Below are 21,975 nucleotides of genomic sequence, written 5' to 3' on the forward strand. Positions count from 1 at the left end.
CATTTCCTAGATGAGAAAATTGAAAAATATAAACAGAACGAAAGAAGTGAAAGAAGGAAGAGATAAGATTAAATAAAAAAAGAAAAGGAAGCCAATGCAGTCCCTTCAAACCCAAAAAGAGGATTCCACACAAGCTTATCGTATAGAAACACAAATTAAAAGTCCATTCAGGAGTTGTAATTACTGTACTCCGGAGAGTCAAGAAAAGTAGACCAGGGCAACCATAATATGGCTATTTTCCCTGTGTTACCCTGCAATTCTGCTCTCACTTCCTCCATACAGCACATCACCATTACCTCCATCAGCCATTATGATACTGTAGGAGAGTCAGTGGAGCAGTAGTGGTCTGTAAGTCAATTCTTAGTGGAGCAGCAATGGTCTGTAAGTCTCCACACGTCTTTATGACGAGCTCTCCTTAAGTAGAGTTAGTACTTTGACTCACATCGATAGACCACTAGCCAGCCAACACCCTGTTCTGCACTGATGAGGGGCAAAGACCCAGAAACAGCTGTCTGCAGATGGGAAATCTTTCATTTTGCAGAGATTGTTTGGCTTGGCATAAAATCCCAAGTCAATGTTCTAAGACTCCTAGATTGAGTGAGACTTGACTTGAAGGGACATCTCTTTGCTCAAGAGGAGTGAGAGCTATGTATACATTAACGATATACATTATTTTAAATAAATTTACTTTTTTTTAACTTATGGTTCCAGAGACAGACAGCCACCCCCATATGATTGGACATACAGAGATAGCTGTCAATCACTGATTAGGATGACCCACTGATGGCCCGAGAGAGAGAGAGAGAGAGAGAGAGAGAGAGAGAGAGAGAGAAAATAAATGACTTACAGTTTAAGTTGATGTCTCCATAGGGAAGTGGCAGCAATGGAGAATGCAGAGGGTGATGAGTATAACGCAGTATTGGATTCCTTCTGTATATTTGCTCTACAACATCATTATTCAAGCAGTTTTCCTGGAAACAAACCACCAATTCCAGTTAGCTATAAATTAGATCTCAAGTTGTATGACAATGGTTATGAATGAAAAGCGTTCAAAACAGCATTTTTTTAACAGCATTATCATCATTTATTTTTACCATGGTTATCAGTATACTATACATTAGGGCTGGGCGATATGGCCTAAAATTTATATCACGATATAATTTGATGCATGCACGATATAACGATATATCACGATATATAATTATAAATATATAGGGGAGGGCTGATGACTAGCAAGGGGGGGTGATAACTGGCACAAGGGAGGGGAGGGCTGATGACTGGCAAGGGGGGCTGATAACTGGCACAAAGGCTTCAGCCCCCTTTGTGCCAGTTATCAGCCCCCCTTGCCAGTCATCAGCCCTCTCCTATGCTGGCCCCTTTGTGCCAGTTATCACCCCCCTTGCCAGTCATCAGCCTTCCCCTGTGCCATCAGCCCATCCTGTGCCAGTCATCAGCCCTCCCCTGTGCCAGTCATCATCCCCCCCTCCCTTGTGCCAGTTATCACCCCCCCTTGCCAGTCATCAGCCCTCCCCTATGCCTTCAGCCCCCTTTGTGCCAGTTATCACTCCCCCCTTGCCAGTCATCAGCCCTCCCCTGTGCCAGTCATCAGCCCCCCCCTCCCTTGTGCCAGTTATCACCCCCCCTTGCCAGTCATCAGCCCTCCCCTATGCCTACAGCGCCCTTTGTGCCAGTTATCACCCCCCCTTGCCAGTCATCAGCCCACCCTGTGCCATCAGCCCCCCCTTGTGCCAGTCATCAGCCCCCCTTGTGCCAGTCATCAGCCCACCCTGTGCCATCAGCCCCCCCTTGTGCCAGTCATCAGCCCCCCTTGTGCCAGTCATCAGCCCCCCTTGTGCCAGTCATCAGCCCCCCTTGTGCCAGTCATCAGCCCCCCTTGTGCCAGTCATCAGTCCCCCTTGTGCCAGTCATCAGTCCCCCTTGTGCCAGTCATCAGCCCCCCTTGTGCCAGTCATCAGCCCCCCTTGTGCCAGTCATCAGCCCCCCTTGTGCCAGTCATCAGCCCCCCGTCGCCAGTCATCAGCCCCCCGTTGCCAGTCATCAGCACCCCCAATCCCCGCCCCCCCGGTGCCAGCCATCTCACCCCTCACTGTTTTCCAGGCATTTCATGTGCCAGCCATCATGTCCCCCCAGCCAGGGCCATCATCAGCCCCATGCCAAGCCATCTGCCGCCCGCCCCCGACCCCTCTGCTACTTACCTTTCCTGCAGGGCTGGCTGATGGAGTCCGTGAGGCGAGACGGGCCGCGTCTTCTTCCCAGCATGCACTGGGAGACCTGACGTCACACGCATCAGCGCGCTAGCGCGCTGACAATGCGTGAACGGAAGGCCCTGCAGCGCGGTACCACGGAGCGGTAAGTGAGAAGCTTATTCACTACCGCTCCGTGGTATATCGCGATATGACGATATGCCAAAAATCCATATCGTCAACCGAATTGATGACGATATTTTGGCATATCGTTTATATCGCCCAGCCCTACTATACATATTCATGTTATTATATCATCCAGCCCTAGCTAATGCACAAAAGGCTTTAGAGCAAACATATATTTTCTAGATACCTTAATATCCTGTATGAGCTGCTGCGTTGGGGTATCTATAGGTGCCTTGGTGTCAATGACATTCTGAATAGCACTGGCCCACCTTGTAGCTTCATTTAACAGCTTTGTGTAAAGGCGGTAACAGTGCTTGCGCCCATACACAATCACGTTCCAGTATCCTATTAAAATAAATTAATCTATTACTTATCCCGCACATACATATATTGACTGTTCATGCATCAGGTGTGAAGAAGAAAAGGTTAATCACCAGTCTCTTTAAAGATTTTCTCCTCAGGCTGTACCACAGAACATAGGCTGTTCAGAACCAATGTGCCCAGTTTAATAGCATTTTTCTCAGAGTTCTTGTAATAGTCTAATGAATTGTGGGTCAGGACAAACCAACGCTTCTTCAGCTTCAATGAAGACATCTTAGGGCTATTTTTCACTTCTTTATGCAGCCAACCTATAATATAGTACAAATACAATAGTAATTGTTGTGGTGTCTTGTTTTCTTTTAATATATGAAAAAAACATGTAATTTATGGTTTTATTATGCAGTCATATATGTTAAAGTGGAAACAATTCAAATCTAACATACTGTACACCTATGCTGCATAGCTGTAGGTGTGCACTAATAGTTACAATAATCCTACCTAATGGGCCTCTAAGTGTCCCTTATCTGACCATTGTTTGTTATACAATTTCTCCAAATGACAGCATATGCACCTAACCAAATGTGTCATGTAGAGTGCAGGTGTTACTGTCAACCATCATTTACAGTATATAGGAAGTTTTTATGCATCAACATTTCAGCAAAGTTTGAGCAAAGTTCATCACTACATGATAGAAAACAAAATAAATATATTGTTCGTAAATCTTGTTATTTAGATTTGCTGTGCTGACACACATATATAGGTAAGTTGTAATAAATAGAACTTTCTTCTCACCTCGAACAATGAATTCCTGCCCTTCCACCCGGGTATCACCCTTAGACCTCTGCAGCAGTGTTATCCAGTGATGCATTTCCTCTGGGGTGTCAGAGTTACAATGAAGGACACGATTCGCAGTGATGATTACAAATGAATTTGGTCTGAGGATGGAAAATGGGTGGGAAAATGTTATTAGCTGTCAGGTAAACATGGACTCTGTTTGCTCAACAGCAAATGGCCCATGAAATATTTACCCTCACTTAGCAAGTAAGTACCTATCATATGGGTGGAAGTATTCTCATTACAATGTTATTTACTGTAAAGCTGCACAGCCGTAATGGAAAATAGTTTGTAGCTGTATCATTCTAAATGCCTTGTAAGCCCAGCCTTTAACCACTTATACATATAATGATCTGTATACTTATAGGGATCTGTATGTTGCATAGTCCTAATATATGGATTGTTATCTTTTATCTAAATGCTTTGTTAAGTACATTGGTCTGGAAGATGCTGGCACTATGTAGAAGACTTTCCTTGATCTGGTTATTATACGTTGGCAGTGATGACTTACCTATCAGGGTTATCAGAAGCACAGACAGAATCGATCAAACCAACATCCAAAGTTCCCTGTATAGAGATAAAATATTTTATTTAGCTATTACAACATTAGGCCGGGTTCACACATGGTAAGACACCGGCCAGTGTCTGTGAAGTTCATCCCGGCTGCGCCCGTATCCTAATTCACCATAGCCGACAATAGAAAATGCGTCCGGAGCCTCTACATTGTGTGAACAGTCAGTGGTGTGCGGCCACTATTTAATGAATAGCGACATGTCAGAAGTGCATATTGCTCAGGGTCCGGCTGCTGAGAACCATGCCGATCTGCCCCTTCATCTCCGCTACAGGGAGATGAATTCTGTAGACTGTTAATAGGAGTAGTCTTCGGAATTCACCTTCATTCTAGTGATCTGCGGGGTTCTCAGCAGCCGGACTCCAACCTATACGCTATGACATGTCAGAAGTTTTTAAAAATGGTAGTTACACTTTAAGGCTATGTTGCCAAAATGTCTTTTTTGTCTGTTTGAGGACAAATAATGGTTGTTATTTTATAATCATTTTGTACAAATGACGACCATCTTTATAAAATAATGTCTGTTATTTGCTTATCTGTTAATTTACAAAGTCGGGAAACCTATGGTGGGCCTAGGTTCTGTTGACTTGTCAGGTACTTTCCACTGCATCTGCATTCTATTTCTTATAGATTGATTGACAAATAACCTATTAGACCTCATTGATATTGATATATTCTGTGTGTACAATAGTAATAACAAGTAAGGATCATGATGCCAATAGTAGCCATGGATATGCGTTGTACAGATGGAAGGTGGGCCTCCCTTTGCAGGAACCCCCAGTCCAAAACAGTTTATCAACCAATCATATTTTTACAATTTTATATTTACGGCATAATAAATAAAAACCTGTTTACTGGTGTTATTAAGAGTCTGAGACCATGACCCTTACAAAAGTGGTTGGCACATCGAGAGATTTAAAAGATTCATATTAGGTCAATTATAATGATGGAGATAATAATAATGACGAAGACAGCAACAACAATAATGCAATCATACTATGAAGAAAATGTATGTAACAGGGCATGTTGTAACAAATTTACCTCTAGGTTACAAGTCAATGGTATTTTAACTATTAGTGGTATATCTGCGCACACTTTCTGGGTGCAATTAGAACCTCAAAACATATTTGCAAAAATATTAATTGCACACCAAAAGACCATTTCTTTTCATTTTTTCATGCTCTTGTTTTATTCCAATATGTATATACAAAAGAAATGGCTCCAAAGTTAGGCACATACTGTATATTCTCTTTATATCACATTAATCCTTGTAAAGTATACCATAATGCGGACGTTTCGGAATGAAATGAAATTGTCTTTTGGTGTGCAATTAATATTTTTGCAAATATGGTATTTTAACTATTGGCATGAAGTGTCAGGACAGTGTGATAAGAGTACGTTCCCCTTGTTATCATACATTCAGTTACTATTCTGCGTTACAGGTGCAAGAGTGTAGCAGTAGATTTATCCATAAACCTAACTCTTCTGTAAAAAGTAATGCTCTGCCAGACAGATATATGTTGTCCGGTGCACAAAAAGGTAAAAAAGACTTAGCAGGATTACAGTAATCATTGAATAATATGCTTGGCTGGGCGATGAATGGATTTCCACTTACCACAGCATTTTGCGGATTTGCTTGCTCATCGTGCATCTCCCGAATTTCCTGCTCTGTGGATGACTGAACCTGGCTCATAATGCTGAACCACTGACTGTAGGAAGAACACAACACACATTCAATAGAAGATTTTATACAGAACATGGCCACTCTATTCTCACTATAAAATGGGCTTTGCAATAGAAATAGCCCTATTAGTTATTAGACCTATGTGTTTCCATAAAATCCTGTGTGTAGTCATAGGTAAAGTGATGCTGTCACCCCATTTTTCCTCTGTGCTTTTATCATTGTTGGACAGTGTCACCTAGGCAGGGCTTAGTGTCTGTTAAATCGCCTCTTCTTGCCTCATCACAGGGGGGAGCATGGCTAACAGCACTGGACCAAGGCAGATAGAGAGGTCTCAATGGACGCTAAGTCTCCACTGTCCACCTTTGAATTAAAGCGATTTTAGAGCATTAAAAATACAAAGGCAAGTTTTAAAAAGGTATATATGGATTGTGCAGCATCTAAGCCTGTATGGGGAACCGCAGACTTTAATATAAAGTCCTGGAATAGACAAAGGAGAGCAAGTATGGAAATATCTCAACCAACATACAGTAAGCAACACCAATTTTCTATAATTGTTTCTTCTATCAATCAGGTGTGCACATAGGTGCTCATATGTCTATTGGTGTTTATATTCATACACCGCACATGGTAGTGTCTAGTCTACTATTGAATGTCAGCTGTACTAGAACAGACTAATGAAGTAACTGAGAAATACGTGCTCGATACTTTAAATGAGCTGTGGTGTTTGTTTACTAGAAACACAGAAACCATTATCTCCGCCAATGTTTTGGAAAAGTAAGGGTCACAAAACAGATAGGACCAACATTATTAACATTATTGTGTGTCTGCTTCTACTTTAGTTTTATATTGGTTGTATTATCTTCTTGACAAACTGGCCACACCCAAAGCAATTTATTATTATAGTAATTATATAGAAACGTAGAAGATTGTTGGCACAAAAGGACCACTGGGTCCATCTAGTCCATCTAGCCCTTTTACTATTTCCTTTCTTATTATCTTAGGATAGATATACAGTATGTTTATCCCAGGCAGGTTTACATTCAGTTATTGAGTTATTGTAGATTTACCAACCACATCTGCTTACATTACTTTCAGTAAAGTAATATTTTCTTGTGTTGTTTCTGACCTTACCCCGAAATTAACCTAAGATTGTGTCTCCACGTTCTTGAGTTCAGTTTTCTTTATAAAAAAAAACACTTCCCTCCTGAACCTCACTTAGTCCTTTAACACAATTAAAGGTTTTAATCATGTCCCCCTATATACCAGGGGTCAACTGGCGGACCGGGTTCGGACCGCGGAGGCCAGCTGTCTGGACCCCTGCTGCAGCTCAGTATACCTGTATACTGAGCTGTGCTCTGCATAGTAACCATGAGCGCTTGTAAGTAGCGCTTATAGTTACCGTAGAGCAGCACTGACAGAGAGGGAGCCATTGGCTCCCTCCCTGTCAGTCACTCTTGTGGCTGCAGCGGTCACAAGAGGCCGCTCTCTACCTCTGGTTTCGGCGCTCGAGTGACGTTACTGTAGCGCCGACACCAGAACAGGGGGGCTATATACTACAGGGGGAGAGCGCACAGGGGGTTATATACTACTGGGGAAGAGCGCACAGGGGGTTATATACTACAGGGGGAGAGCGCACAGGGGGTTATATACTACTGGGGGAGAGCGCACAGGGGGACTATATACTACAGGGAGAGAGCGCACAGGGGGCTATATACTACTGGGGTAGAGCGCACAGGAGGTTATATACTACTGGGGGAGAGCGCACAGGGGGACTATATACTACAGGGAGAGAGTGCACAAGGGGTTATATACTACTGGGGGAGAGCGCACAGGGGGACTATATACTACAGGGAGAGAGCGCACAGGGGGCTATATACTACTGGGGTAGAGCGCACAGGGGGGCTATATACTACAGGGGGAGAGCGCACAACGGGGCTATATACTACTGGGGGAGAGTGCACAGGGGGACTATATACTACAGGGGGAGAGTGCACAAGGGGGCTATATACTACTGGGGTACAGCGCAAAGGGGTGCTATATACTACAGGGGGAGAGCGCACAGGGGGGCTATATACTACTGGGGAAGAGCGCACAGGGGGGCTATATACTACTGGGGGAGCAACAGGGGGGCTATATACTACGGGGGGCAGTCACCCCCTTTGTACCTAATTTCAAAGGGCTGGTGAGAGAGAAAAAATGCCAGCATCAATTCTGTATGTAAATAGTTCAACAACATTTGTGAAAAGTTAACAAAACACTTTTACTACTGATGTTCAGCTCGGACTTTCACCTGACAATAGACCCCAGTTATTGGACCTTAAGTCTTTCCTGATATGTTTTATGCCTGACAACCTCCACCATTTTTGTAACCCGTCTATGGACCCGTTCTATTTTATCAATATATTTTTTTAGGTGAGGTCCATGGTGTGTCTACATAGAGACTTTTTTTTTTTTAACTTTTTCCTTTTTGCAGTTTTTCACAGAAGATATTTCATAGATATAAACTTCATACAAAAATACAAAAAATATCACCCAAGGTGCTCAATCGTCAGACTCCTTGTAACTGGGGATCTCACTATGGAGTTTATATCTATGAAATATCTTCTGTGAAAAACTGCAAAAAAGGAAAAAAAGTTTGCATAATGAAACTGGTTGTTCAGCGTGGTGGTTTATTGTTGGACTATAAAGTTGGAGAGTGGAGCCTCTGTCTACACCCGCTAATCCACCCAGGTGCACTCAGCTAATGTTGTGTTTAAAAGTGGATTATGGGGGAGATGTATCAACGCAAAAAAACATATTTTTTGTCGGAAATGGGCCCGATGTGAATAAATTTATTCGCAAATGGCCATTTTGCGAACAAATTATTTGCATCGGGCCTATTTCCGACCGGTACGCCAGGGGGGCTGGGAGGGGGTGTGTAGTGGGCGGGGAGGGTGGGGGGGCGTGGATTCAAGCTCCGCCTAATTCATCATTTTTTTCCCGTAAATAAGCAGGAAACCTACTCTAGCTCTCATCTGGGGTAGGTTTCCTGCCGCGCGCACTGGCGCGCATGGGATTTATGTAGAGGCAGTCCGCCTCTACATAAATCTCCATACCGTCGGAGCTGCGGGGACATTTTTAAGTCTGGCACAGAAAACGACGGACTTAATAAATGTCCCCCTATGAGTTTACATAGAGAGATTTATCAGATTTTTAAAGCGAAATGCCAGTAATGGATTTGAGAAGAAGAGAAATCTCAGTCTTTCCTTTATGACCTGTTTCCTGTTTATAGTCTGTTTCTGGCTTTGGCTTAAAAAACACAGATAATCTGTCTGTGTAAACACACCCTTACCATCTTTACACATTTGCTTGCAGACGTTATGCCATGTAGTTCTAAATTCGTTTTGCCAAACCTAGGCCTAATTTACCATCTGCACAGACATTTAAGACATTTAAATCTACATTGAAAGATATTTATGTAGCAATTTATTAGAAGTTGTAATGTTAGTGATGCAAAGACTAAAAAGGAAGGGGTTAAACACACTTTACCATCCAAGGCATTATTCTGTAAAAATCTATTTTAAATTTTCTTAAATTATTTTCTTTATTGACCATCAGTTTATAGAGATGCAATTTTGAGCTAAACCTTGCATTACTTAACATTACCAGCAGGTGGTGATATTGCTTTAAGATGAAATCTGAATAGAAATCTGCACTTCCTAAATAGAAAATATATAGTATAGGGGTATAAGATGATTGTTCTGAGAGTGGACAATTGAAACTGATTATAAAATGTTACCCACACTGCTTTATCCTATTTTACTCTAAACTCTTTGCATTTTTTCCCCAAAATGTTATAATTTGAAGTGTACCTGTCGTTACAAAAAACTTTTGACATGTCATAGAGACATGTCAAAAGTTTTAATCGGTTCAGATCTGAGTAACCAGACCCATACGATCAGGAGATAGAGAGAGGAGAAGACGCGCTGCAGCACAACCACTCTCCGCTCTGAATTAAAAAAAAGAGTGAGACTTATAATAGGCTTCTATGGAGCCTAAATCTTTTTTTTTTTAAACTCAGAGCGGGGAGCAGACATGTTGCAGCTGCGGTTATCACCACGCTCTGTCTCCCAATCGGTACGGGTCTGAACACTTAGACCCGGACCAATGAGAACTTTTAACATGTCTCTATGACATGTCAAAAGTTTTTTTTTATAATAGGTACACTTTAATTTGTGGTTAAATGTCTGACACAAACTCAAAAACTACTTGAGATGAAAGTTACATGTATAGCTGCTTATGTTCTAACTCTTCTCATTTTTTTTTTTAAATATACAGTGGTGCCTTGGATTACAAGCATAATTTGTTCCGGGACCATTTTTGTAATCCAAATCACTCTTATACCAAAGAAAACTTTCCCATAAGAAATTATTGAAATTGGTTCCACAGCCCAAACTAATGATTTTTTTTTATTCTGAATAACAAGTGAAGCAAACATTTATAAGAAGCTGAATATGTGATATTATAAGTTACTGTGCAGTATAGCAATCAGCATGTGGCGTATAATGTATAGTAAGTGCATAAACATGAAAAAACAGCAGCAGTTTGTAGAGACAGAATGGGACTGCAATAGCGTAGTACAACAGGCTAAAATAGAGAAGCAGGGCTGCTGTCAGAGGTCTGTGTGGTCATATCACAGCAATGGGGAAGCGGTGTGTTCAGCAGGGACCAATCAGGAAGTGAGAATCACAGAGCTGGACAGGAGGACAGTGACAGAAACTTCTCTATACAGCAGTGTAAATGGTTGAGTGTAAGTGCAGGCACATTATAGCAGCAGTGTGTATAGCCGAGTGTGAGTGCAGGAACATTATAGCAGCAGTATGTATAGCTGAGTGTGAGAGCAGGCAAATTATAGCAGCAATGGAGAGGATGGGAAAAACAAGGGCTGACAGACTGCAGGGAAGAATGAGCAGGGCAAACGTGGGCAAAGTATAGCAGCACTCTCTGTTCAGGGAGAGTTACAGCTATGAAGAGATTACCTCCACAGTCCTGTCCCCTGATGCAATCCCCAGCCTGAAGTGAATCTGCTATGAATTGGAAGGTGAGGGAGACTTCCTGGGTCGGAGTACAGTGCTGTAAACCACGCTATGCAGACCATGTCCCTCCCTCCCTTACCCTCCAACCCAGTACAGGGAGCTCTTAAACCAAAGCAATGCTCTCAAACCAAGTTAAACCAAGCTACCACTGTATATGTATTCTTTTTACAATGTGTGCACAGAAGGCAGTTTTCAATAGACTTTAATGTACAACGCATGAACATGGCCTAATAGTGTCAAAATATAGATAGTTTTATCATTTTTTTTTACTGTTTTATAACTTTTTTTTTACTATTTTACTGTGTGTGAACATAGCTTAAAAGAGTGCTACATCCTGATTATTAAACTGTAGCCCTTATAATTTAATGTCAACACATGAGTAAAGTGTCAATTTGTTAAAAGAAAACTTTTGACATGTCAGAGAGACATTTAACTGGAGAAGAGATAAGGTCCCACAGCACCAATGGATCCCTATGTAGGCAGGACTGAATGCATACTGGAGATCCAACAATCCTAAATAGTGGGTGTCAGAACTGGGTTATCACAAGTCCAACAGCATCCAGATTAAATAAGATTTAATACTTTATTGTGCAGTCAAGTATATACGACTTTTCGACTTGCCATGAGTCTTTGTCAAGTATGTGAGACACACCACTATAAAAGAATAACTAATCACCCCACTAATCAATCAAAGGCAACATATGGGAGCAATGGGAGTATATACTGTATACACGTTCATCATTCCATGTGACCCAGAGTGATCCATAGGCATATCAGAAGTGTGCGTAGTTAATCCCCCCCCCCCCCCCTTCTCTTATCCTCCTCCTACGCCCCTTTTCTTGTTTATACCCAAGATTTGGTTCCATCAGACTCAGATCATAGAACCCAATATGGACACTGTCATCTCCTCGAGTTAATTCTCCTGATAGGAACCTACAGTTTGTTTGGTTACTTTCCCAAACTTTTCATGAAAATACTCTGTGTTGAGCTTCTCACTCTACTTCCCTTTTTCTCACCTCCCTCTTAATGTTTGCTCACTGCGATGAGCTCTATACTCTCCTACTTGGAAATGTTTGTTATGGTTTTTGATGAAAAAATTCAATAAAACAATTTTAAAAGTTAATCCAGCTTCATCCCTGTAAACCTATGTGCATTGTATAAGCCAAAATGCATGAGGTTATCTTGACATCCTCCTGCATTTTGAGGATGTAGACATTATCATGCATTTTGGCTTATACAATGCACATAGGTTTACAGGGATGAAGCTGGATTAACTAAACACACCTCTGTTATGCCTTCGGATCACTCTGGGTCACATGGGATAATTAACGTGTATACAGTATATGCTCCCATATGTTGCCTTTGATTATACTACTCTGTGGTAGGTGTGCATTATATATAGATTATGATGGTCTCCATATTCCTGTGACTATAAGCAATACAGTATAACACCACTGTCCATGTTTTGTACTTTACTTTAATCTCTATCCAGTGAGTTTGACCACACCCTCTGTATTGTGATTGGTGGGGTGATTAGTTGTTGTTCTTTTATACTAGTATGTTTCACATGTTTATGTATACTTGACAAAGACTCATGGCGAGTTGAAATGTTGTATATGCTTAATTGCACAATAAAGAATTGAAGCTTATTTAATCTGGATGCTGTTGGACTCGGCATAGAGACATGTGAGAAGTTGTGATCGGTCTGGGTCTGAGTGTTTAGACCCCCTACTGATTGTGAGATCGAGCAGGGAGAGGACGGTGCTTCTGCGCCATCCGCTCCCTGCTCTGTGTCAGTGAAAAGAGACGGGCTCATAGACTTTTATAATGGGTCCAACTCATCACGTGATACAGAACCAGGAGAAGACTCTGCTGAGCATGGACCTCTCTCAGCTCGTTCTCGGTAAGGGGCTGAACACTCAGACCTGGACCGATCAAAACATTTGACATGTTTCTCTGACATGTCAATAGTTTTTTTTATAACGATAATGATGGTTTAAGCTCAAGATGTATTACTTAGGTTTTTGGCAGTGAAAGGGTTAAAAAACTTTGTTAAATGTAAAACGAATGATATTACCTTGCATCTTCAGGGGACTCTGCAATCAAGTGGTATGTTCGATTCTCCACTACTATGTCAATACCATTCTCTTTGCCAGTGTTGTCAATGATCTCCCTGTATAAAACAGTTTATTGTCATTACAGTATAGCATTGTAGACATAAATTTTATAATATATACAATATATAAAATAATATAATAATTTTAATATAACATATAATTTTATGTTCTTTTTTAAAGATTATTGCTGCATCGTATTTAGCTAACAAAACTCATTGCTAATGGAAACCACAATCTTGTGACGTTGTGTTAAATAGACTCGAGTTGAAACAATATGAAAAAGATGTTAAATCTATAACCTACCTCCACCATTCATGCCTCTATCCATTTAAAGGAGATGTTTTTTTTACATGAGCTAATATAAGTAAAAAACAGTCTAATATGTAACTTTGCTATATCTCCTAGTTGGGCTGGGTGCAGTTATGGTGGAAATACACAATAGCTTACTTTAAGAACTACAATGAGTCTCAGATGAAGAAACTTACTTTGCTTCTCTGAGTTCTATAGTTCCTTTTAATTTTTCCTCACTGTCACTTTCAAAGTACATGAGTTTGGACTGCCGGAGAACAAACCAACGTTTCTTCCAGTTTCTTCTGGACAGAGTAGATGACCCTCCACCTTTTTTATAAAGCCAGCCTTGCTTCAGAGCTTCTTGCTTGGACCTAAACCACAGGAAGGTCTCATCTTTCAATACGCACCAACGCTTCTTCCATGTATTCATCATTCCACCTACCAAGAGAACAAGACTCGAATGTTACATACTGAGCTATGGTGGAAAAGCCATTATACTTACAGTAAGTATAACTGAACATGGTAATATGTAAGGGCCCTACTACGTGGGGCAATTATCATGTGAAAAATTGTTATATCTTTTAAGTTTAAGTGATAATCTTTTTGTGTGTATGCAGGCAACAATCCAAAAATTGTTTGTGTGTCGATCGCATCTTTTGAGCTGACCATATAATCATTGTTAATCATTTGTTAATCTTTTGGTGTATGTACTCATTGTTCATTCATTTGCTGGGATCCAGAGTAAATGATTGTAGGAAAAATCGTGAAAAATCTGTTTCCGTAAAATGTGAACGGTACTATTTTGCATATATTTGATCCGTGACTTGTCACATCTGTGACGTCTAATCCCATCCCATCAACTTCTATTGGTAATCATTACCGCAATCACAAACCGCCCTAGGAAATGTCCTTTTTTACAGAACGGATTACGGAAATTAAAACGGACTGTGTAAATAGCCCAATATAAATCAATGTGCTCTGAGTTGAACCATGATTACAGATCTGCAATTACGGGACGTGTGAATAAGGCCTTATAGTGGAAGTAGAAGAACAGAGGCTTATCTAGTCTTAAAATGTTGTTCATCCATTGTTGCTTTTCTCTTAGCAATCAACTTATGACTGATCATACTGTTCATCTGGACACCTGTCGTATCACAGAAGAAGTTGTGTACCTAAACAGGACTTACCTGGATAAGCAGAACCTTAAGGTGGAAGAGTGAGGGCATATTGTGGGGTTGTTTTTGTACTGTTCATCACTTAAAATGTAAAACTGAATAAAAATGTGTCTGATAAAAAAAAGGACGAACGGGGGCTGATGGAATTGCTGTATTATACAATATTAGTACTTGATGTGTACAAGTTTGGGCAGAAAAAATAAATTTCAAGCTACACTACTACCTATAGCAAGTAGGTGGCTAATACTGTCTATCAATTCAGAGTTAGCTGAGCTAACCAATTGTTCCTCTTTTGAAGAAACTCTCACTTACTGACCTGCCCTGTTGTACATAAGGGATCAGTGAATAAAGAAACAACTTCTATATGTTATTGCTCTTCAACAGCATCTAGCCTAGGTGTGACTTCTGCTCATTTACAGTTCATAAAGATTCTTATATCATTAAAGTGAAGCGACAACCCTAATTTGTGCTGAATTGTTTATAACATGCAAACACCATGTGAGTTCCAATAATTGATTTAGCATTGCTCTTTAAACCTTATGAAAATGAGGATAATGGCTCAAAAAGTACAAATGTTCAAACCTTGATGCTTGGTTTATTCACAGTTCGGTTAGTGACAGTTTCTGAAAGGCAGTAAAGGTGAGGGTATGATCCCTCCCTGTATTATTGCCCAGGAAACCTAGTCAACTTAAAGGGGTTATTCAGAATAAGGCTACTTTCAGACAGGCATCTGTTGCATCTGTATTACATCATTTTATTGCTTGATAGTAGACAGCCCATCAGTATTTACAATGCAGATATATGGTTGTAATACTGAAGATGCTGAATTAATGTCATCCATAATGCATTGTGTGAATGTCTGTAATACAGATCCATAATATGGATGTATTAATAAGGATGAAATACTATCAGTTTGTTATCAGTATCCCATTCATATTTTTGTACAATAAATGCTGATCTGTCAAAAGTTATTGATCGCAGCATGGCGGTTTCTAATGGAGGGCCGGGCAACCGCACGGGGCGCCAGCAGCTAGGGGGCGCTGGTGGCACCCCGGACCTCACCTAGCGGCACGCGCCCAGCCGCCCACCCGCCCCATCACCTGCCCAGATCGCTGCCACTGCACCGACCTCCACCCGGGGTCCCGCTCAGCCAGGCTGCCCCCGCCCACATCTTTTCCCTACAGCAGGTGCAATGATGCCATATCACTGCGCCTGCAGGAGGGTGAAGATGTGTGCGGGGATGGCGGCGGCCTGCTCCTCGCAGGCAGGAGAAGAGGAGAAAGGGACCGCCTGTTTTCTATAACAAGGTGAGTATAAAGGTTTTTTTGCTGTGTGTGTGGACAAAGCAAGGGGGGGGCTTATTACTATGGGTGGGAGAGCAAAGGGGGGGTTATTACTATGGGTGGGGGAGCAAAGGAAGCTTATTACTATGGGTGGGAGAGCACAGGGGGGCTTATTATATGGGTGGGGGAGTACAGGGGGGCTTATTACTATGGGTGGGGGAGCACAGGGGGACTTATTATATGGGTGGGGGAGCACAGGGGGCTTATTACTATGGGTGGGGGAGCACATGGAGGCTTATTACTACGGGGGTGCACAGAGGGGCTTATTACTATGGGGGGAGCACAGGGGGTCTTATTACTATCTGGGGGAGCACAGGGGGGCTTATTACTATCTGGAGGAGCACAGGGGGTATTATTACTTGGGGGGAGCATAGGGGGGATTATTACTATGAGGGGAGCACAGGGGGGATTATTACTATGGGGACTAAACAGATGTATAGTTTGTATATCTGAACATTGGGTTGTTAATAGATTACAAGTGAATAGTACCTATAGGAATCCTGCAAATACTTTTCCTGCATGACGACATCTAGACCAGAGGTAATAACTGCATCTCAGTGTGCTGCATAAACGCTAAATATGGAAGAAGACTTTTAATCAAGACTTAAGGTTCTTCCATCAACAAAAAAAACTAGTTTGACAACCAGTGGCTAGAGATTACCTTAAAGGCAGACGTGGTTAACTCCTGCTGTACTGACGTCGGTGAGGAGCACACTGTTATTAGCTCTCAATTCTGTACCCACTTTACAATACCTGTATTATTTACTGATGTCTTTTGTTATGTGATGGGAGTCTTTGGTAATCTATTAATGTCTGACAAGTAACAAGTGTCATCTATATCCTTTGTGAAGGCTCTGACAATAATCTTGACTTCATTTATACACTAGCTGTAAACCGTTACCCTTAACAAGAATAACTAGAAAAAATGTTGTTTATCTAAACAAAAATATTTTATATGAAAGCAATTCTTGTAAATGTAGAGCGGGGATTTGCAAGAGAATATTGTTCATACTATCTAGTTCCTGGGATTCAAGACCATGGCACAGACTGTGCAGATACGCTTTTTGACCTTAAAATAATTTGAGACCTCTTCAGAAATTCAGCCACTGCATCTTTAAAAACATCTATTCCCTCTGACCTTTAATAATTGGACAACTGCACTGCATGACCTCATTGTGATTCCACATTATGCATTTGCTGTCATCAGACACATCAGGCACATGTCTGGGATCCCCTGAACAAGTCTAACAAAGGCTGCAGATGACAAATGAGTTTTACACAACGGTCTTAAAATGAAGTACACTGGAGAAAAATGTACCAACTTCTGGGTCTGTCTATGAGTAGGTGTAGATTTGCACTAATCTGTGCTATTTCCTATAATGATAAATCTGCCAGAGACTTATTAGTCCCATCTCCTCCAACATAACCCCCTTCACTTTTTTTGCAACGTTTTGAAGTGCTTTCAAGTATTCCAAAGTTTAATAGTCACATGTCATCAGCGGCTTATCATGTATGCAGAGCTCTCACATGATCTCTTATAAGGCCTCACTATGTTGTGCCATCACTCGTACAAGTGCTTAAAAACACAGTACAAACTGCTGTTATATCGTTAATATTACAGGGAAACATGTAGTGGCTTTGTTTTAGCTGTCAGTACTTCTAAAATGGTTTAAAAAAATGTTTTACTGCAAGTGTCAAGAAGGCGTAAATCAATCTCTAAAGTGTCCCAGTCTGCAACACCTTGCTGCTCCCCTCCCTCTCCCAGCTGATTATAGCACCAAGACCAGTCTAATTCCTGCGCTTCTGCCATGCATGTGCAAGCATATGGAAAGCTTAGCCCTCTCTATCAAGGGATCGAGGGGGAGCGAGGGGAGGGAGGGGGGTTGTTCCAGCTAGGGGCACGTGAGGGTTTGGGAAAGACTCCTTGACCCTTGCCATTTTATAAATCATGGACAGCTAAACCAAAGGTAATATGTATCTCATTGTCATATTAGCTATACAACAATGTCACAATTTTTACAACATTTTTCTGCTGACAGATCCTTTTTATCATTAAGTAACAAGTAACTAAGATAAGCGAGAGAGAGTGTGTGTGTATGTGTAGAAGGAAAATATTTTTTTTTTATATATATATATATATATATATATATATATATATACACACATACACACACACACATACACTATACCGTGCATGCATGTTCCATTTCCATGAAGAATAATGTGTAGTTACTCATCCCTACTACATGCATTTCAGCCGGTTGTAGATACAAAGTATCCCGTAGGTTCAGATCTTATATCAATATTTAAAAAAGTGCTCTTGTACAAAGTATAATATCTTGGCACACGGTAAAGTAGCATACCTTTCATATGAAGAAAACTGTGGAAATATGGCAGTGTAACACAACTGTAGACAGAGTCCCGCCTGTAGGAGAGTTCATCATCCGTATCAAACCTTGAATCAAAGTCTTCTTCACTATCTTCAAACTACAAATACATAGGCATATATATTAGCAATATAATAATGGGAAATTGGATGGCAGGTGTACAGATGCATCAGTCTTAACCCCCCCCCATTGTGTTACAAGGAACATATTCATATATTTACAATACTCCTGTCTGAACACGGATTAGTTTCAACTGTAAATGGTTCTCAGAAGGTACCGCTTCCCCTTAGGGGCTCCAGTCTATGGTATCTGCAATTAAAGGGGTTATCCAGCGCCACAAAAACATGGCCACTTTCTTCCAGAGACAGCCCCACTCTTGTCTCCAGCTTGGGCAGGGTTTTGCTGCTCAGTTCCATTGAAGTGAATGGAGCTTAATTGCACACCGCACCTGAACTGGAGAGAAGAGTCGTGTTGTCTCTAAAAGAAAGTGGCCATGTTTTTGTAGCACTGGATAACCCCTTTAATTTACTGGGTAGCTACCCACAGGTGGCACTAGAGAGACTGTTTTCTACAGTTTGCCAACAATAGGCTAAACATAAGAGCAATAGAAAACAATTCCTTTTTCGAGTTCCTGTTCATTGGAAGTCGAACTGTTTGAACAGAAAGAGCAACAAATCTGTGAAGGGGAAAAAGATAGATTTTATATCTTACCCATGCTTGTATCAATAAATGCATATCATACATTAATAAAGAGAAGATCTTGTTCAGATATTTACTACCTGAAGGAATTGTTTAGAATTTTTATTTATTAGGTATATAGAGGCAGCCGTTCATGTGGTGGTCTATAAGGCTAGTATACAAAGTGTATGCAGTGCTAATATATTTCTTATAGCAGCCAGTGGTCTGACTTCAGTAAGTGTTCTCATTGCCCCTATGGGAAGAAACGCTGTATTACCCCATGGCCATTTGTAATACATGATTACTACAACTCCTCCAGAGTGAAAGCTCTTTTCGAAAGAATCTTTCCACTGAGGTCGATAGAGAGGGATCCCAAGCAGAAGCCCCCACCCCCTGTATGACATCTATATGCCCAAATAAGATATGCTGATTAACTTGCTCCTTAGTGGAAAATATTTGTTTCATGGATCCGTTCCGTTTAAAAATAGGACATGTCATAACTCAGAACGGAAGCACGGAACGTATTCTTCATAGAAATAAATAAGATTCATGTTTTTCATGGATGTACACGGATGTGACAAACACGGATATAATGTAATCAATGTAATTTAAAATGCTTTAAAACAGATCCGTGAAAAAAAAAACAGACACCGACGCAAAACGGACTGTTTTTTACGGATCATGGAGGTAGCTAGCAGACCACAATCCCGTACTGGGAAAATCACTGAATGTGTGAATGCAGCCTAAGGCCTACCTGGACAGATGTTGATACTCTGGGTTGCAACAGGCTTGGCTTAGGGATAAACTGAGGAGCTAAGTAGTAGGAGAAGATGGCCAAGAAGACAGCAGTGGCAAATTGTGTGCGAATGCCAGGAGGGGCATGGCAAAAAAGGGGAGAGCAGTGGTGGCTGCAATAGATGAGTGGGGACATGACACTATAGAATCACTGCATACACTAAACTCTATGTATGTAGTACCTACATAACAGAAGTTGTATAGACAAGCACTAGTTTACAGTTTAGAGCTTTAGGTAGAGGTTCAGATTTTTGTTCTTTTAGGCTGGGTTCACACTACGTATATATTTCAGTCAGTATTGTGGTCCTCATATTGCAACCAAAACCAGGAGTGGATTAAAAACACAGAAAGGCTCTGTTCACACAATGTTGAAATTGAGTGGATGGCCGCCATATAACAGTAAATAACGGCCATTATTTCAATATAACAGCCGTTGTTTTAAAATAACAGCAAATATTTGCCATTAAATGGCGGCCATCCACTCAATTTCAACATTGTGTGAACAGATCCTTTCTGTGTTTTCCATCCACTCCTGGTTTTGGTTGCAATATGAGGACCACAATACTGACTGAAATATACGTAGTGTGAACCCAGCCTAAAGGGGTGTTTCCATCTTACCACGGTTCAAGTTCAAGGAATGGTTAAATGCAATGAATCGGATAGTTTTGATTGTTTACATTAAAGGGGTAGTCCAGCAACAACAAAAAATCTTTCAAATAAACTGATTCCGGAAAGTGCAAGAGATTTGTAATTTACTTCTATTGAAGAATGTCAAGCATTTCAATACTTATCAGCTGCTGTATGTCCTGCAGGAAGTGGTACTCTTTCCAGTCTGGAGAACAGGAGAGGTTTTCTATGGGGATATGCTCTGGACAGTTTCTGACATGGACAGAGCTGGCAACAGAGAGCACTGTGTCAGACTGGAAAGAAAATACCACTTCCTGTAAGACATACAGCAGCTGATAAGTATTGGAGGACTTGAGATTTTTAAATAGAAGTAAATTACAAGTCTCTGGCATTTTCTGGCACCAGTTGAAAAAAAAATTTATTTTGCTGAACTACTTCTTTAATCCTGTATTTACATTAAGGCTCGATTCACACGTTGTAACAGTGTGGCTGTATTTGCGGCTGTAATTGTGCGGCGGTATTTTTGGTGGTTCGTGTGTATGCTTGGAAGTATAGGATATACGGCTGCACAGTGCACACTATCTCTGAATCTACGGCCCTATCGTAAACGGACCCGTAAAAAATGAACAAGACCATTGTTTGCGGCTGAATATGCGGCCGTGGATTGACAGGCGGTCCGTACGGAGTACTTCAAAAATAGCCGGCAATGATGCCGAATGCCGATGCCTCTAATAGTTAATATATTAAATTAATCAAACACATTTTCTTTGTAATCAAGACACTTTCGTTGATCAATAATTTATTTCTAACGAATCCATCATTTTGCAATTAAATATACTGTCAAAAAAAATAGATATATAAATAAATGTATATTTATCTATATATTTATTTTTTGACAGTATATTGAATTGCACAATGATGGATTCGTTAGAAATAAATTATTGACCAACGAAACTGTATTTATTTCAACGAAAATGTGTTTTTTTAATTAAATATTAATTAGTACAGGAAGCTCTATAAGCCGTTAATTCATATGCCGGCAAAAGAGCATTCTGTACTAATCATCACTTTACTTTAATGAAAACATCAAATGTTTCTTATTATTAGAAGAAACATTTAGAATTATATGTGCGCTCAGCTGATTGGCTGTTCGGCTGAGCGCACATATAATAAGCCGGTCCGCAGCACAGTGACTTCATTGTGCTGCGGACCAGCGAAGAGGACACATCGGGGTGAGTATAGAGCTCTCCCCACCCCCTCCCCGGCACTGCACCCCTCCCAGCAAGGAAGGGGGGTCACTTAACCCCTTCCTTGCTGGGATGGGTGCAGTCTGACATCAGTCTGGCCCCCAGGGGGTTAAGGGGGATGCAATACATCCTCCCTTAACCCCTTGGGGGTCAGACTGTAAGCAGCGATCTGTAAAGATGCTGCATACTGTAAGGAGCACAACACCGCTCACAATGATGGGTGTTGTGCTCCTGTTTGTGTGTTTTTTGTGTGTTTCTCCCTTTTTGTTTTTCAGATATCGGTATCCTGGGGATTACGTCGGATTCCGTGGACTACGTCGATGACCAGCGTTTTTTTAATGTTTTTTTTAATAAAATGGTCAATGAGGGGTGTGGGGGTGTTTTTATTTGAATAAAAAAATTTGTAAACTTGTGTCTTGTCTTTATTTCTTTACTTTATA

General features: G+C 41.0%; 1 protein-coding gene across 1 annotated transcript in view; it reads right to left on the reverse strand.

Moving 5' to 3' along the window:
- The window catches only part of MYO10 (myosin X), a 196,994-nt gene that overhangs the window by 7,083 nt on the left and 167,936 nt on the right, over positions 1–21,975 (reverse strand). The window contains exons 26-34 of the mRNA XM_069958144.1: positions 18,165–18,288; positions 13,478–13,721; positions 12,953–13,048; positions 5,732–5,825; positions 4,057–4,112; positions 3,504–3,646; positions 2,825–3,019; positions 2,578–2,735; positions 848–971 (exon numbers count right to left, since the gene is read on the reverse strand). Of these exons, the coding sequence (XP_069814245.1) occupies positions 848–971; positions 2,578–2,735; positions 2,825–3,019; positions 3,504–3,646; positions 4,057–4,112; positions 5,732–5,825; positions 12,953–13,048; positions 13,478–13,721; positions 18,165–18,288 (1,234 nt within the window). The remainder of the gene's footprint in view (positions 1–847; positions 972–2,577; positions 2,736–2,824; positions 3,020–3,503; positions 3,647–4,056; positions 4,113–5,731; positions 5,826–12,952; positions 13,049–13,477; positions 13,722–18,164; positions 18,289–21,975) is intronic.

Source organism: Dendropsophus ebraccatus, chromosome 2 (assembly GCF_027789765.1).
Source record: "Dendropsophus ebraccatus isolate aDenEbr1 chromosome 2, aDenEbr1.pat, whole genome shotgun sequence".
NCBI classification, from domain to species: domain Eukaryota; kingdom Metazoa; phylum Chordata; class Amphibia; order Anura; family Hylidae; genus Dendropsophus; species Dendropsophus ebraccatus.